Source organism: Pleurodeles waltl, chromosome 6, assembly GCF_031143425.1.
Source record: "Pleurodeles waltl isolate 20211129_DDA chromosome 6, aPleWal1.hap1.20221129, whole genome shotgun sequence".
Lineage (NCBI taxonomy): Eukaryota > Metazoa > Chordata > Amphibia > Caudata > Salamandridae > Pleurodeles > Pleurodeles waltl.
The window spans coordinates 74,345,976-74,362,159 of NC_090445.1; the positions used below are offsets into that span (position 1 = coordinate 74,345,976).

Sequence of the window (16,184 nt, forward strand, 5' to 3'; positions counted from 1 at the left end):
TGAGAGAAAAACCGATTGAATGGTATCAACAGACTGATAGGTTTGTGAAGCTTGCAAAATGTCTTTGGGAAGACCTGAACACCCTCTTTGAGATTGTGGTTCCGGCAGATTTGTGGGAAGACTGCAAAAGGGCTGTAGGTTGGCCGACAAGTGAACCAGAGAGAGACAGGGATACGGGTGCACCATCACCTATGGTAATGAGTTTGTACTATAAGGTGATTGAGCACTTGAAGACGAAGGTTGCCGCGAAAAATGTGGATTGGCAGAAGATTGATCGAACTGCCCAAGAGGCTAAAGAGTCGATTCATGGTTACTATGAGAGGTTGTTGAAGGCATTTAAGAACTACAGTGGCACGGAAACAATAGAGGCAAAGGACATGCTTCATTTTGTGTTCAGATTTGTGGAAGGGCTGAGACCAGAGATAAGTCAGATGATAAAGACGCATTTGATTTGTTGGCAGTCGAAACCGATTGATGAGGTGTTGAATTATGCGAAATACTGTAGCGACGAAATTGAAGTGAAACAGAAAAGGTTGAAAGAGAAAGTGATGGTGATGCAACTTAAAGCAGCTCAGACAGGTTTGCAAGGGTTGCAAGGGTTCCCACAGCAGATACCGCAGCCGCAGCTGCAGGGAAATATGGTGTTTCAGCCACAGGCGAGAGGCAGAGGCAGAGGAGGTTTTGGGAGTAATGGTCCGGACTTGAGCACTGTTGTGACTCCGAATGGTGTGCAGGCAATGAAAAGGGTGATGCCGTGTCACGTGTGCGGAATCGTCGGGCATTGGAAACGTGAGTGTCCGATGATGGTGCAGGAAGGTGCAGGTGTTGGTCAGCAAAACAATGATGTCAATGCATTCCAGACAATGAGGGGACCGAAAATGAGAGGTCCAAATCCAAATTTTCAGACCATAAATCAGCTGCAAGGATTACAGCCCATGCAGCCGCAGCAGATGCAGATCCCTCGTATGCAGATGACGCAAATGCAGCCAATGCAACAGCAGTTTCCCATGGTACCTAATCAGCAAATGCAAATACCTTTGGCACCAATGAGTCAGCAGCAAGTGATGGTTCCTCCACAGGTCTCGGGTCAGGTGATGAATACAAATGACACAGTACAACAGTTCCCACTACACAGTGAGAATGGAATAAACGGTGTATGGGAGAGTGAAAGTTCAGATGAGGAGGGAAATTGTGTGCTTGCAGCATCCTTGGAAGTTGATAAAAAGGGTCCATATGTGGAGGGAAGAGTTATGGGTCATCGTGTTTCATTCTTGGTTGACACAGGAGCCACACGTTCAACTGTTAGGAGCATTGAAGTACCAAATTTGCCACTCTCAGGGAGAACAGTTCAAGTAGTGGGAGTAGCAAACAGGCACCTGACGAACCCAATCACAGACCCAGTACCAGTCAGAATTGGTAACTATCAAGGGTCACATAATTTTGTGGTCTGTGACTCAAGCCCGATAGCACTGTTAGGGAGAGACCTATTGTGCAAATTGGGATGTTCGATTATGTGTTCGAACGATGGAATTAGAATTCAGACGAGCAGTGATGGGGAAGAAGAGGACAGTGTAGAAGGGGACGAGATGGAAACTGTCGATGAAGAATATCCTCTGATTAACCTTTTTCCGATGATAACTGAAGATGATATTCCAGCTGAATTACGGGAAACAGTGGGAAAAGAAGTGTGGGATATGACAGGAAAGGAGGTGGGATTGGTGAAAGGAGTGGAACCAGTGAAAGTGACCGTAAAACCCAATGCAACTTTTCCCCAGACCCCACAATACCATATGGCACAAGACACCCTCATGAAAGTGGCCCAACTAATTGACGAGTTTGTAAAACAGGGAGTACTGAAAGAAGTGTTGAGCAGTCCATGTAATTCACCAATCATGGGACTAATAAAGCCAAGTGGAAAGGTCCGAATTGTGCAGGACTTGAGAAAAATAAATGACATCGTAGTTAAATGCTGCCCTGTAGTACCGAATCCAGCTGTGATAATGTTTCAAATTCCTTGCGAGGCCGAGTGGTTCTCAGTCATCGATTTGTCACAAGCATTCTTTTCGGTGCCTCTTCATGAGGACAGCCAATTTCTCTTCTGTTTCAAATTCTTAGACAGAGTTTACAGTTGGTGTCGAATTCCTCAAGGGTTTTCTGAGTCACCGTCAATTTTCAATCAGATTCTAAAGAAAGACTTTGAAGCGTTAAAATTGCCATTCGAGTCAACCCTAGTACAGTACATTGATGACTTACTGATCGCATCTAAGACAGAAAGTGACTGCACAGCCGACACCATTGCCCTACTGAACCATTTGGGAAGGAATGGACACAAGGTGTCTCCTTCGAAATTACAGTTCTGTCAGAAGAAAGTGAAATACTTGGGTCATCAAATAGAGAAAGGGTCACGGAGAATAATGAAGGAAAGAATAACAAGTGTACTTCAAATGAGTCCACCAAAGACGAGGAGGGAGGTGAGGAAGTTTTTGGGGATGGTGAGCTACTGTCGCCAGTGGATTCCCAACTTCTCAGCTCTAGCAAAGCCTCTACTGAAACTGACCCAGAAGGATGCATTGGATGCAATTGAGCTGAAAGGAGATGAGATGGATGCTTTTATTGAATTGAAAGAATGCATGTGCAGGGCTCCAGCTTTAGGTATGCCTGATTACACAAAGCCTTTCACATTGTTTTGTCATGAACGTGATGCATGTTCTTTGTCTGTCTTGACACAAGCCCATGGTGGCATAAACAGACCAGTAGCGTATTTTTCAGCTACTTTGGATCCGGTCGCAGCAGCACTGCCAGGGTGTTTGCGCGCCGTAGCAGCAGTTGGTATCAGCCTCACTCAGAGTGAAGGAATAGTGATGGGACACCCATTAACAGTCATGGTCCCTCACTCAGTTGAGATACTTTTGACCCGCTCCCGAACGCAACACATGACTGGAGCAAGACTCACAAGGTATGAAACAATAATTCTGGGCTCACCGAATGTGCAGCTGAAAAGGTGCACTACGTTGAATCCAGCAACCTTGCTTCCCGGTGAAAATGCTGAAATTGAGAACGCTGAAGACGTCGAGCACGACTGTCTTCAGGTGACTGAATTTTGCACAAAACCCCGACCTGACATTAAAGATACTAAGCTTGATGAAAATGACCAAATTGTTTTTGTTGATGGGTCATGTTTAAGAGATGCATTGGGAGTATTGAAAGCAGGATATGCTGTATGTACTGTAACAGGTGTCTTGGAAGCGTCCTGGCTTCAAGGAGTCTATTCTGCACAAGTAGCAGAGCTTGTAGCCCTTACAAGAGCATGCCAACTGTCTACATTGATGAAGGTTACCATTTACACTGATAGTCAGTACGGGTTTGGAATCGTGCACGACTTTGGGCAACTATGGTCACAGAAAGGTTTCCTGACTTCTTCAGGGTCCCCAGTGAAAAACGGGGAGAGAATAAGGGAATTGTTACACGCCATTCAAATGCCAGCCGAAGTTGCAGTGGTAAAGTGTAGTGCTCATACAAAAGGACAGGACTATGTTTCCCTGGGAAATGCATATGCGGATCAAGTCGCAAGATTTTGTGCCTTGAACTGTATATTGCTCAAGGATGAATGGAATTCGATAAGTGAGCCAGAGCTTGAACCAGCTGAAGCATTTGCCTTGAAGGTTGTAGATACAATGGATGAACTAAAAGCATTGCAGAATAGTGTCAGGGAGGACGAAAGAGTTTCCTGGATTAAGTCACAATGTACAAAGAGACCAGATGAGTTATGGGTTTCAAATGAGGGAAAATTTGTCTTACCAAATAGTCTCTTATCGCAGCTAGCGCGGTTCTATCATGGGCAGGCTCACCTAGGGAGAGATGCCATGATAAGATTGTTCAAAACTGATTGGTTTAACCCCAGATTCCGTCAAGTTGCAGAAGCAGTTTGCCACCGTTGTGTCATTTGTCAGCAGATGAACCCAGGAAAGGGAACAGTTGTGAACATGGGCCACATTGGCAGGGCAGGAGGCCCGTTCAGCAGGATGCAGATGGACTTTATTGAGATGCCTGTGCATGGAGGTCTGAAGTATGTGTTGGTGATTGTGTGCATTTTTAGTCACTGGATTGAAGCATACCCCACACGTAGAAATGACAGCCTTACAGTTGCAAAGCTATTGTTGAGGGAGTTGATACCACGTTTCGGATTCCCGATCTCTTTAGAATCAGATAGGGGAAGTCACTTCAATAATGAGGTGATAAAGTTACTTTGCGCAGCGCTGAACATTGAGCAAAAACTGCATTGCAGCTATCGCCCTGAAGCCTCAGGACTGGTGGAACAAATGAATGGTACCCTGAAATCAAGAATGGCGAAAATATGTGCATCGACAAATTTGAAATGGCCTGACGCATTGCCTTTGGTGTTAATGTCAATGAGAAACACCCCTGACAGAAAGACTGGATTGTCCCCGCACGAAATTCTCATGGGCAGGGCCATGAGACTTCCTGCAGTTCCCGCAAACGCGCTTTTGAATATTACAGATGATATGGTGTTAGACTACTGCAAAGGTCTGGCTGACGTGGTTCGCTCTTTCTCTCACCAGGTGGAAGCAACCACCTTGCCACCGATCCAAGGTCCAGGACACACACTGAAAGCAGGTGACTGGGTCGTGATAAAGAAGCACGTGAGGAAGTCGTGTCTGGAACCCCGTTGGAAAGGCCCTTTCCAAGTGATCCTGACAACCACTACCGCTGTGAAGTGTGCGGGAGTTCCCAACTGGATTCACGCCAGTCACACAAAGAAAGTGTTGTGTCCCACAGATGAGGAAGTTGAAGCGCTGAAACTGCCAGTACCTGATAACAAAGTGCCGAGCGCTGAGCCAGAGCAAAACAGAACTAGAAGCGAACAGGCAGTAATAGAGGAGAGAGAAATATTCTCTGAGGACGAAGCAACCGATTCACTTGGGGAAGACCAAGGAGAAACCTCAGACAGTGACGAAGCAGCTGAAGGTAACAAAGAGCCTGAAGCAGCTGAAAGCGATAAAGAGCCTGAAGAAAGTAACGGTGACAAAGGGCTCGAAAGAGGCGAAAAAGCAGGAGAGCCTGATCAGAGGAGGGCTTTCCCAGAAGCAGACGGTACAGAAAAAGAAAAAGAAAACCTGACAGACTCCCCAGAAGTAGGGGACAAGGCAGAACAGAACGAAACTGTTCAAACTTCTTCAGAAGAGATCGCAGGTCCATCAAGTGGACACAGTGCAAAGAGAAGACCGAGCATATCACCAGTAAAACTGAGAACTAGAGAAAAGTTGAACGACAGTGAAGGGCCAAGAGTGAAAGAGAAAAGAAAGGAAGTGTCTGTCGTGGTACCAACCTCAAGTGAAGAAAAAGACTTGACCAAAGAGGAAAGTACCAGTGAGGCAGAATCAAAGAGAGATGCAAAATTGAAAAGGAAAAGAATACCAAACAGGAGGTATTCCGGTCCAGAATGGGCATATGCAGTCAATGACGATTGGCGTGACAAATTTGTATCTCTTAGCCTCGAGAACGAAGAAGCAGAGATACCAATAGAAAAGAAAAGTTTTATGGACACTGTTGATTGAAAAGCTGGTAAATGACATTGCTTGCTATAATCTAACGTGATACAACCAGCTGAGACATTGCTAAACCGGATGAGACATTTGCTAACTTGATAAGACTTTGATAACCTGATTGACTCTTAAACCCGATTTAAAAAAAAAAAAAAAGAGACTGAGTTATTGCAGAATTGAGACAAATGCTGCTAACCGATAAGTGACTGGCCTCCTGAAGAAGACTGTGTGAACATTGCGCTCGTTCCGCTCTGTAACAAAGTGCTAAATCGTTTCTTTTATAGGTGTTTTCAGCTCTCTGATTCTATACAGATCATGACTACACAAAACGGTAGAATGAAATATTGTAAATATGTGTGTATAGGCTTGATAACTGCATGTGTACTAATAATACTGGCAATAGTGCTTGGAATGCGTGGTAAGGGTGAGAATGAGAAAATAGATGCTTCTACTTTTGCTCCTATTGCTGTCACTGAACTAACTGCACTGAAAAGACTAGAATTAGATGAGAGACACTTGCATGAGAAGAAGGAACTTTCATATAATGTTTTCTATCGCTTGCTAACAGAATATGTTGAGACTATGGATGCGAAAGATTGTTATGTGTGTACACAAATACCGACATCGGTAACGGAAGGGGTGACTTATCACCACATGCCTCTTACATATGGAATTACATGTAGTTTAGTAACTTCTAGATTTTATGGTCAAACCAACATACAGTATTTTTATTCAAATTATGATGTTACTTTTGTATATGTTCCTATAATCACGCAGCTAAGCCAGATTGCTAAAGATTGGGATGCTAAAATAATGAGGGAATTTTTCGAGCCAATGCAACCTTTTGAAACAGCTCACGCTCATAGGGAAAACCTTACCTGCTCGCTCACCGCAGTAGAAATAAGCTTCTTAGATCGCACAGATGATAGAAGGGCACAAATGAATGCGAAATTAGAAAAGGAGCTACATAAGAGGACTTCAGTAGATAATTATGCTTTTGCCGCAATAAGAACACAAGGAAGAATAGCTTTAGATGCTTGGCATGTAGGGAAATTTTGTATATATCGTGGTGAGTCTTATTATGATAATATTTTTGTGGGTGCGAGTGAATGTAAACACACGTTTATCTTTAAGGCCAAATGGACATTCATGCTGAACGGACTTGACCCTGTCATACCGGGTGTATATTACATTTGCGGGCATAATGCCTATTATTGTCTTCCAAAGGGATGGTGGGGGAGATGTTATTTGGGTATAGTGTTCCCAAAGGTTTATCAACTGGATGACCTATCGGTGATTCCAAAGACGCCTGGATCTCATTGTATCCAGAAAAGAGAGACCGCAGCTGCTGTGGTAGGAGATATATTTGGAGCCATGATTCCTTCATTGGGAGTTGTGTTGAATTCCATCAAAATAAGAAAGTTGTCTACTATAGTGGATAACATGTTGACAAAGTTTTCAGGTGCTATAATCCTGATGGATGCCGAACTTGCAGCGGAAAGAGCTATGACTCTTCAAAACAGGCTTGCCCTAGACATTCTTTTAGCAAAGGATGGCGGCGTTTGCAAAATGCTTGGTGCGCGTCACTGTTGCACGTATATTCCAGACAACAGTGTGAAGATTAAAACAATGCTTGCAAATTTGACAAAAGAGAGTGCAGACTTGAAGGAATTGAAAGAACCAGGAGTTTGGGAGAAGGTTGGAAAGGGAATTGCGTCAGTAGGAAGTTGGCTAGGTGGCATTTGGAATGGAATATTACTGAAGATAATACAGGGAATTCTAATAGTGCTAATTTGCATTTTTGGGATTTGGGGAATAAAAAGGGGAATAATAATGATAATGGAAAGAATTAAGAGAAGGAAGGAAGAGAAAATGATGAAAAGAATGGCAGAAGAATACAAAGTGAGAACAAGGGGAACTAAAAGGCAAAGAGAACTGACAGAATTTTTATGGAATAAAATTTGTGGGAATGGTTTTGTGTAATGACAAATAGTCATCAGAGGAGGGATTGATGACGCAGAAATGAAGGTTTTACATTTATTAGCGCATAAACGTAGTACTGCAATAATCAAGTGTGACTTTAATCGAAATAATAAAGATTGTACGGGGACAAATGTGCCCTTAGAGTAGTTTGCCAACATTTATAAGCGTGCTTTATATAACGTGATGTATTAGAATTGTACGAATCTGACATAACCGTAAACGTGTGCCATGATTTGCTTGTTTGAAATGTTTTAGCTTAGCATTACTTTAGTAGAGGCTTCGGCCTAGTTGCCTTGTCTCACGATTTAGATGCTCGTATTTTTCCAACGTGCTAATAAACGTGTATTCTTGCTTGAAGCTGTACTTTTCCAGTGAGATCGGTTCACATGCTTATCTTTAAGGTTTCGTGCCAGCCTGGCATCTTCTTCTTTGCTCCAAGGTCAATCTGCAGGTGCGGACAATGGAAGCTCTGAAAGTGAGTTAATTGGTAAAATATGTTGCAACTTACGTTCCCGACTTCAAGGATAATGTATGCTTAAGTAGAAGCTTGTGAATTGTTGTTTTTGATTGGACAATTTGAAGCTAACCTATGAACCCTCCAATGGAAGACCCTACTGGATTTGAACTATTGTCTATAAAAAACAGGTGCACAAGAAGAAAGCAGCCATATTTTTTCCATCTTCAGACTTTGCAGATATTATGGTCCATTTTGCCGACTTCGTCATTTTGCCATCTACCACGATGCCAATTGATGTTCGACGCCATTTTGAATGAGACTCTGATTCTTTCTCTAATCGAGAGAAAGAGACTTTAAGTAACTCTTGCCCTAGAGACTTTAACTTTGATTCGTCCCTTTGCATGAAAGTATTAGTTTTGTCCTTTTATCTTGCCGCTGTGAGGCAATTGCCCCGTCCACCCTGCCCCTTTGCCCCCGTCCCATGCTGATCGAATCCGGTACCTGTGAGACGAAGACTTCCTTGAATGCTGATTGAATTTGGTAAATATGAAAAGATAAAAATGTACAATTGCATTGTGTTTTCTTTTTAGGTAACCAACTGCTGATTTTGATAAGAGCCCTAGTTAGGAGTTTTCCAAATTAATGTTGCTAAATTGTTTTGCATGAAGTCCCACATGCCGATGCTAATTTGAGGTTAGATGAGGATTCATTTGTTGCACGATGCAATTTGAGACCTTGTTATGCTGACTAATGTATGCAATTAGCTCATTACAGATTATTGTTTTAGTAGTTTGTGTTGCCATCATAGAAGGCATTGTTATTCAAATGCTGCATAGATTGCATCTTTTCCGCCGATATGGACAGCTATTAATGTTCATTTACATATATCATTTGGTGTTGAGACACATATATATTGTGCTAGCTTTGTTAATATAGGGAAATAAATTCATTAACTTTGCATAAACTGGTGTGGTTATTCGTGGCCGAAAGGTCACGGTTCGCCGAAATGTTTTCTGGATTAATTGTGAAGTGTTATGTTGAGCAGGGCATTGCTTATGTTCGTTATTGATTTGATTAAATTGATTATTCTCGTGTGAAGAGAGGCCCACTTGGTCAAAAGATTCATCGACCCAAGAGCGTCCAGATACAGGTAAATTATTAGGTCGGAACGCTCTATCACCATCGAGGAGGAGGATGCTGCACCTCAGGTGCAGAATGCAGAAAAAATACTTTATTGCCCGGCTTGGACTGCCGTTTGCTCTCCCGCGGTCCTATTGAGGGCTTCATTTCTGTATAAATTGAGTGAGTTTTCCTTTTGCAGTTTGAAGATGTTTTTTTATTGACCATGCTGAAACACACCATTGTTTTTTAAAATACGCACCTTATGAGTAGTCTTCATGCAGTGTGAGGCAAGACTTCTTATTTTGCACCAGCTCCTAGGTCAAGAGAAGTTTTTTGCATTTTTCCATTGGAAAGGCCAGAAGGAAAGGAAAACATAAGCACACAGCTGTTCCCACTACCTGGTTTTCGACACATTGCTGTGCATTGTGCGAACTTGCACTGTTCCCAGGCACTGATCACCCACCCCAAATACTGGCAACCGGGAGATAATGTGATTTCCCTTACATTACATGATGCATTTTGGTCAAGTGTTGGAGTCGAGATTGTAGTCGCCCCGACCTCCAGGCACCAATGTCAGCAAGTTAGACTCCAAACCACGTTTCTAGCTTCTATCATTTATGTTTATTTTGTTGATGGCTGCACTCCTTTCCCCATTTTGCACAGTCAGCTGCCCTCTGTTTAATTTCATAATTCAATAAACAAAAGGCATTTTTGTTTCCAGTCCCTGGCCACGCTGCCTCATTTATGGCTGTTCGCTAGCTCTCCATGTGAGCGCCTCCGAGTCCTGACTAACTTCAGCGGGCACGAGCAGTGAGAAGGACACGTTTCACTGAGAATGTGATGTGTATTATCAGTAGAAATCTTGATTTGCTCCCATGCAACAAGAAAAGCCGCTGTTTCCTAGGTAATTAAATGTGTGCTGTGCTCGGTAATCATGTTTCGATGTATATTCAGTGGTTGGCTGCCCCAGCAAATATTTAGGGTACCGGCCGCCGCTGGATTGGCAGATGGGATCCTCCGGCTAAATGTGGCAGAGGTTCTATCCTTAGTATTACAAGTGACATAGGCTGTAATGCACTCACAATATGGCGGACAGAATATTAGCCATGTTTGTGATGTAGTATCCATCCACCACACTCTAAAAGGCCCCTTAGTTTTCAATGTAAGTCCCTCTAACATTCCTATATACAAAGAAGGCATGTGTGATGCAGTAGCTAACTGACTGGACCAAAATCTTTATTCAGAAATGAGTACCAGCTGGGGATGATGTGATGATTATAAAGCTGTCCTGTAGTTTTCATGCTTTGACCTGGCCTCCTCCAGTTTCTCTCTTGAGGTGCCAGAGACTGGGTCTATAATGAAACATATATGCAATGGTAGAGGATGATTTATTGTATCTTCTAATCAATGTACTGGAGAAGGTCTAATTCTCCTTTTTAAATTTAGTTGGTTGAATAAACAGATTTAAACCAAGGAGATTGCAATTTTGTAGATATTCAGTATCTTAAAAGAAACTTAAGATAGATGTGTTGTGCACTGGCAGATGCACATAAGGCAGTGAGATCCCTGTCATGTAGGCAGGGATATCAAAATATGTCAGGGAAGCTCGAGTGGAGGGATGGGAGGTGTTGGAGTGTGTAGTTTTAAAGCAATATTAATACGAAGCTTGAAATGTAATGTGTGATAAAACTGCATAGAAAATGTGTTAACATAGAAAAATAATGCACGCGTTTAAAATGTGCCCACGGGGAGTGGCTATCAATGTATACAAAAACTAATGAAAAGGCTTATTAATTGTGAATTAATATGCAATTATGTTTGAATTTGTTTTAGTATATCATACTTAAGGTTATATGTTAAGAGTTTGCTTTATTAAAGCAAAAGGGCTTTAACTTAGCCAGGGCTTGGGCCTAGCTGCCTGGCCTCATATTTGAATTGCTTTTTCTAATGTGTAGTGTGCTGCTTTTCCTGAAGGACACGAAGCTGTACTTTTCCAGAAGTTATGTGTGTGTAACCATAGTAAATTCTTTCTCATGAGAACCGACTTGCTCAAGGCGATGTTCTTGCTATATACAACAGTGTAATTCGTAACAGGTGCAAGGTTACCTTTCCTAGGCGAAGACAATGAAGACACTGACTGGAGCGCAAAGTGTAACATTTTCTACCTGACATTCCAACCGTTGAAGACGTCAATAACCTGGACCAATCCGTGACATGAGAACTGCGAACTGTGGAAAATTCAAACAGGGGACTTACCTTGCTATTGGACAGAGATACCGATGCACCAAATATTATCCAATGAGGAATCAGGGAATAGTTGACAGTTTTGATATAACAGCATGACCCAGGGAGAACTGTGAGCTTTTTGCCATTCCTTTTGCCATGAGACTTTTGCTAGAAGACCTTTGCCAGTTGCCGTACTTTAGTTTAGTTGTCCTGTCACCTTAACCATCCTCTACCTATTTTTTGCTTGATATTCTCTTCTCCTCCATCTGAGGGAAGTAATCTGTTCCTTAGCTATGCTATCTTGAGACTTTGCCCCGTCCTACTTTGCCTGATGCTGATGAACTGATGTCCTGAGGACGAAGACTGACGCTGCTTGCTGATATGTTGGATTGGTAACTATCTGATGAAAATTGTAATTGTCTGTTTGCCTTTTCTTTCTAGGTACCAACTGCTATTTTGATAGAGGCCTTAGTTTAGATGTTTTCTAAATTCGTGTTCACTAAAATATTTTGCATGAAGCCCAACATGCTAATGCTAATTTGAGGTTAAAGTGTTCACTAATATCTGTTGCAAATCGACAAATGACTGAGTTCTTGCTTTGTTGAATCATGTACTAATGAGACTCTGCTAAGTTGATTCATATTAATGATGTGCTTAAATTCTGAAGGAATATAATCCATGCATTGATTTAGTTGTGCTCTGATTGCTAAATCGATAGTGTTTTCTGATGTGTTTATTGTTATTGAGATTAATAAACATGAGATTAGATTGTTACTAATAGGGAAATAAATATCCTAAGACTTAATTAAACTGGTCTGGTTATTCATGCAACAGCAACACAAAAGCAACCTTGACTGGTGGAATGGACCCTGATAATATTGTGGGGCTCCTTGTTGTTGGAGGTAGAATATTTTAATATGTAAAATGATCCAATGGAACAAGAAAAATACATATTTTAAATTATTGATAACAGTGCTCCTAGATCCAAGGGGTGAGCTGAACTATTCAGTGCCTTTATAATTATTGAGACCCATGAAGAAAAACCATGTCTGAAGTGAAGCTTTTTTTGAGAGAAGAAATATAAATTTTCTTCATAAGAAAGGGTTTCTCTATCGAATAGTGAATTCCCTTTACCAGCACGTTTTTTGTTGACCTACTTCTCTGTCTAGTCTATGTACTGCCATGGGCCTGATCATTGGGCGAGACCTGCAGCCACCCATGCACCTACTGCCCTTAGCCATAGTATGAACATGGTCCTATGCAGCTGCCTTGCTCACAAGCCTTTTTTTTGGCCATCACTCACACACAGGCCCTCCAAGCCAAGGCCATACTCTACACAACCTACGGCCCTACAGCCAGTTGTAGCTTCACCAAGTCCACTTGAATGCACCCTCCCCTACTGGCTGTAATGGTTTCAACATTTTCTGTACACAAACATTAACTACAGACACTTTAAATACAATCATATTCAGGCTTTTTGTAAATCCCTCATTTGTTGCTGCACTTGATGGTGCTTCTTTCAAATAAAGTTTACAAAAAAGTATTGGATGGAATCCTTGCCTAATTCTCAGTTTATCATTTCTTTTGCCGACTATGCTACCTTATATTATACCCAGACATATGCAAATCAGCCCTGGTCCTACTCCAGTAGACACATTCTAGCCTGAACTGACAAGTCAAGCCCCCTTCAAACCAGAATGCAAGCAAGCCAAGACTGGTCTTTCACATAAAGCGCGTTTGTACAGTTCTGTGAAGTGCTCTAGTTTTAAATGTGGTTCAAATGTGCCTCCATCACCTCTTGGCCCCAAGGTTTTTTTTTCCATTATGCACATTAGAGAACAGTTTAGGAAATTGAGAATTTTAAGTGCTTCAGCTAATCATATTTGTATTTGCCATTCATACACTATTCTTGAACAGGCACTCTTTTCTCAAACACTCACTGATTTTTTTAACGCATTTACAACTTGAAAACTCATGAGCAGCTTTGCACTACATCCGAGCTAATGTATATCTTTATAACAAGGTTTAATTAATTTAATTCAGATGTTTTGGTGAGCAGACAGCAAATGTTCTTACTGGACTTGAAAAAGAAAATGATTCTTTTGAACTCTCCTTTACTATTACTTCCCCGGCTGCGTCGGCCTGAAACTTGTTACAACAAAACTAAGCAAGTCACCCTACGGATTCATCAAAGTTACCAGCAAATCAAAAAGGCCCTTTCAATGGAAAGTGGACCTAACCATAACTACAGAGTGATATACCTATGCATATAAATTTATTAAAACAACCAACGTCTGATGTAGCTTCTGAAGTGCACCTCATTGCTCAGTATTGATTTGTTTTATCATGTATTGAAGTTGCAATCATTTCTTAAACAAAAATCTTATACAAAGGAAGATCTGCAGTCTTTAGCAGATGTACTTTCTTCTGATGGATCCTTTACAAATGCCCGATTTTGTGAATAGAAACCTTCAATACACCGGTTTTGATAGGTGCCATTTTCTCTTCTGCAAAAACATGAAAAACAAAATATACTGAGGTTAACAAGTTAAAAGCATTTGAAGGAAGAGAGCTTTCATTTATTTTTTACCTTATAATGTTTACACTATGTGGTGCAGAGACTCTCTCAATTTCCAAACAGGATAAAGGGGCTTTCTGGTTCTGTCACAATGTACTCACATTTATTAGTCCTATAAATTAGAGTACACTGTTCCAAACTGCTCTGACCTCCTGGGGGACCTGGGGTCTCAGGAGGAAGAGCCCTCAAGCATCACAATGGATGACTAGCATCATCATCAGGAAATGCTCCTCACCAGGCCAGCACTGCAACGCCTGGTGGGCTCCCCGAGGGGGGCTCTTATGCTGTGCTGTTCTACTTAATTAAGTGTGATAACCTACAGAGTAGATTAGGGTTGGAGAGAACAGAAGAAAGAGTTAAAATGGGTTATTCATCCCGCCAAAACATCTTTTTGTTTCTAGGCGCTAAAAAAAATATAATTCTTTAAAAATTCATATCTCCGATTCCCCTTATCCTATTTTTACGTTTTCTTTTGTCATTTTAAAGATAAAAATATAATCTATTTTTATAAATTGGTTTTGGATTTTCCTGTGTTTTATTTAATTAATGTTTTGTGATATTTGAATGCTTTACACTTTGTCTCCTAAGTTAAGCCTTGACGCTCGTTGCCAAGCTACCAAGGGTTGAGCTGGGTTTAATTTACTGAGACCTAACTGGACCTAAGTGGAGGTTAGGGGCCTATTGCTAAGTGTAGGTACCTACCTGCCCTTACCAATAACCCATTTTCCAACAGCCACCCACTTAAGTAGCCTTTAAAGCACGCCTTATGCCTGCCATTGCTGCCTGTGTGCAGTTTTAAACTGTCAGCTTGGGCTGGCAAAATACCTTTATAATACATGATAAACCACCCTTGAGGTAGGTCCTAAACAGGGCAGGGTGCATTGTATTTAAAATTTATTTTTCACTACTACTGCACGGCCTACCTCTCCCATATGATAACATTGGGTTACCTTATTACATTTAATAGATGCTAACATTTGATTGAGAACAGGTAGAATTGTATTGTAATTAAAAATAATTTTTAATGGTAAGGTTGGAGTTTAAGTCACAATTCTGAAAATGCCTCATTTAGAAAGTTGGCATTTTCTTGTCCTAACCAGTTGGTGCTTGCAGCCTGTGTCCTGGCCCACATGACTGGGTGTACATGGCAGTTAGCCTTTTTGTATTTCTCTCAGACAGTGAGACAAAGGGGGCCTAGGTGTGGGCAGGATGGAAGGGGCAGAGCTGTCCCCTGACCCACTTACATTTCCAAGAGGCTGCCTGCAGCACACTCACAAAGAACTTCACACCAGTCTTATGTCACCCTAGACTTCTTGGAGCTTGAGCATGGGAAGCAGCAAAATTTCCAGAACCAGATGTTTCTCTTACGTTAGCAGCTGGCACCAGATGTAAATACTGGACTCTCAGACTAACCCTTCAGTTCACTCCTGAACCTGCAGAGGACCCCCATAAGTACTGCCTAGTAATTCAGAGGACTACCCTACTGCTTGAAGCCTGCCTTCCACCCTCAGAGGACTGTACTGCTGCTTGAGGCCTGTCTTGCTGCTTCATCCAAGGACTATCAGAGTGACTCCAAGGGTTAGTTGGTTCACCTGCGGTTCTGAGCTGCAGGGACACAGGAAGCTCCAGAGGCTTCCCTGCAAAGTGCTCAGTTAGCCTGCTGAAACTGGTTCTGCCTGAATCCCTCAACTTGATCTACCTGGACGTGTAGCTGGACCTGCCTAAGCCACGAGTCCTCTGCTGGTGTGAGTTTGTGATCCCCAAGAGGTGCCTACCTAGGTCCTGGACCCCTGGCTGGTATCAGCTGAGCTCCTCCTGTGAAATCCTGCAGGTGTGAATGCTGCTCAATGGACTTTGATAGGCAACCTTTTCAGTGGGACTTACCTGGTCCCTGTTGCACTCCATCGTGGTCCGGCTGAACTTGTGACTTTGTCCCGGTCTAGTGTGACTAGAGACCCACAAGTTAAATAGATAGATACCTACAAATTATCGCTTTCTGCCTCTTGGCACTATTTTTACTTCAACAACTCTATGGATTGCAATTTTATCATGTTGGGCTCATTGTATTTTGTAAAATGTACACTATATTTCTAAATTGGTTTGGGATTTTATTGTATTGTATTTTAACTTCATTACTGTTTGTGTGCTGCATAAATACATTACACATTGCTTTTATGCCAGGCTACCAGAGGGTTAGGCACAGGTGAGTTTAGTGACTACTGTTATTTACCATGACAAGGATTGTGGTTGTTGT

General features: G+C 42.0%; 1 protein-coding gene across 3 annotated transcripts in view; it reads right to left on the minus strand.

The window, feature by feature from the left end:
- LOC138299224 (E3 ubiquitin-protein ligase TRIM39-like) overlaps positions 1-16,184 on the minus strand; it is a 183,561-nt gene that overhangs the window by 45,043 nt on the left and 122,334 nt on the right. The window contains exon 7 of one of the 3 annotated variants that reach the window (XM_069237354.1): positions 13,398-13,859. The exons of the other annotated variants lie outside the window; for them this stretch is intronic. Within the exon in view, the coding sequence (XP_069093455.1) occupies positions 13,792-13,859 (68 nt within the window). The 3' untranslated portion in view covers positions 13,398-13,791. Of the gene's footprint in view, positions 1-13,397; positions 13,860-16,184 lie in introns of those variants that run through there. 3 annotated transcript variants of the gene reach the window in all.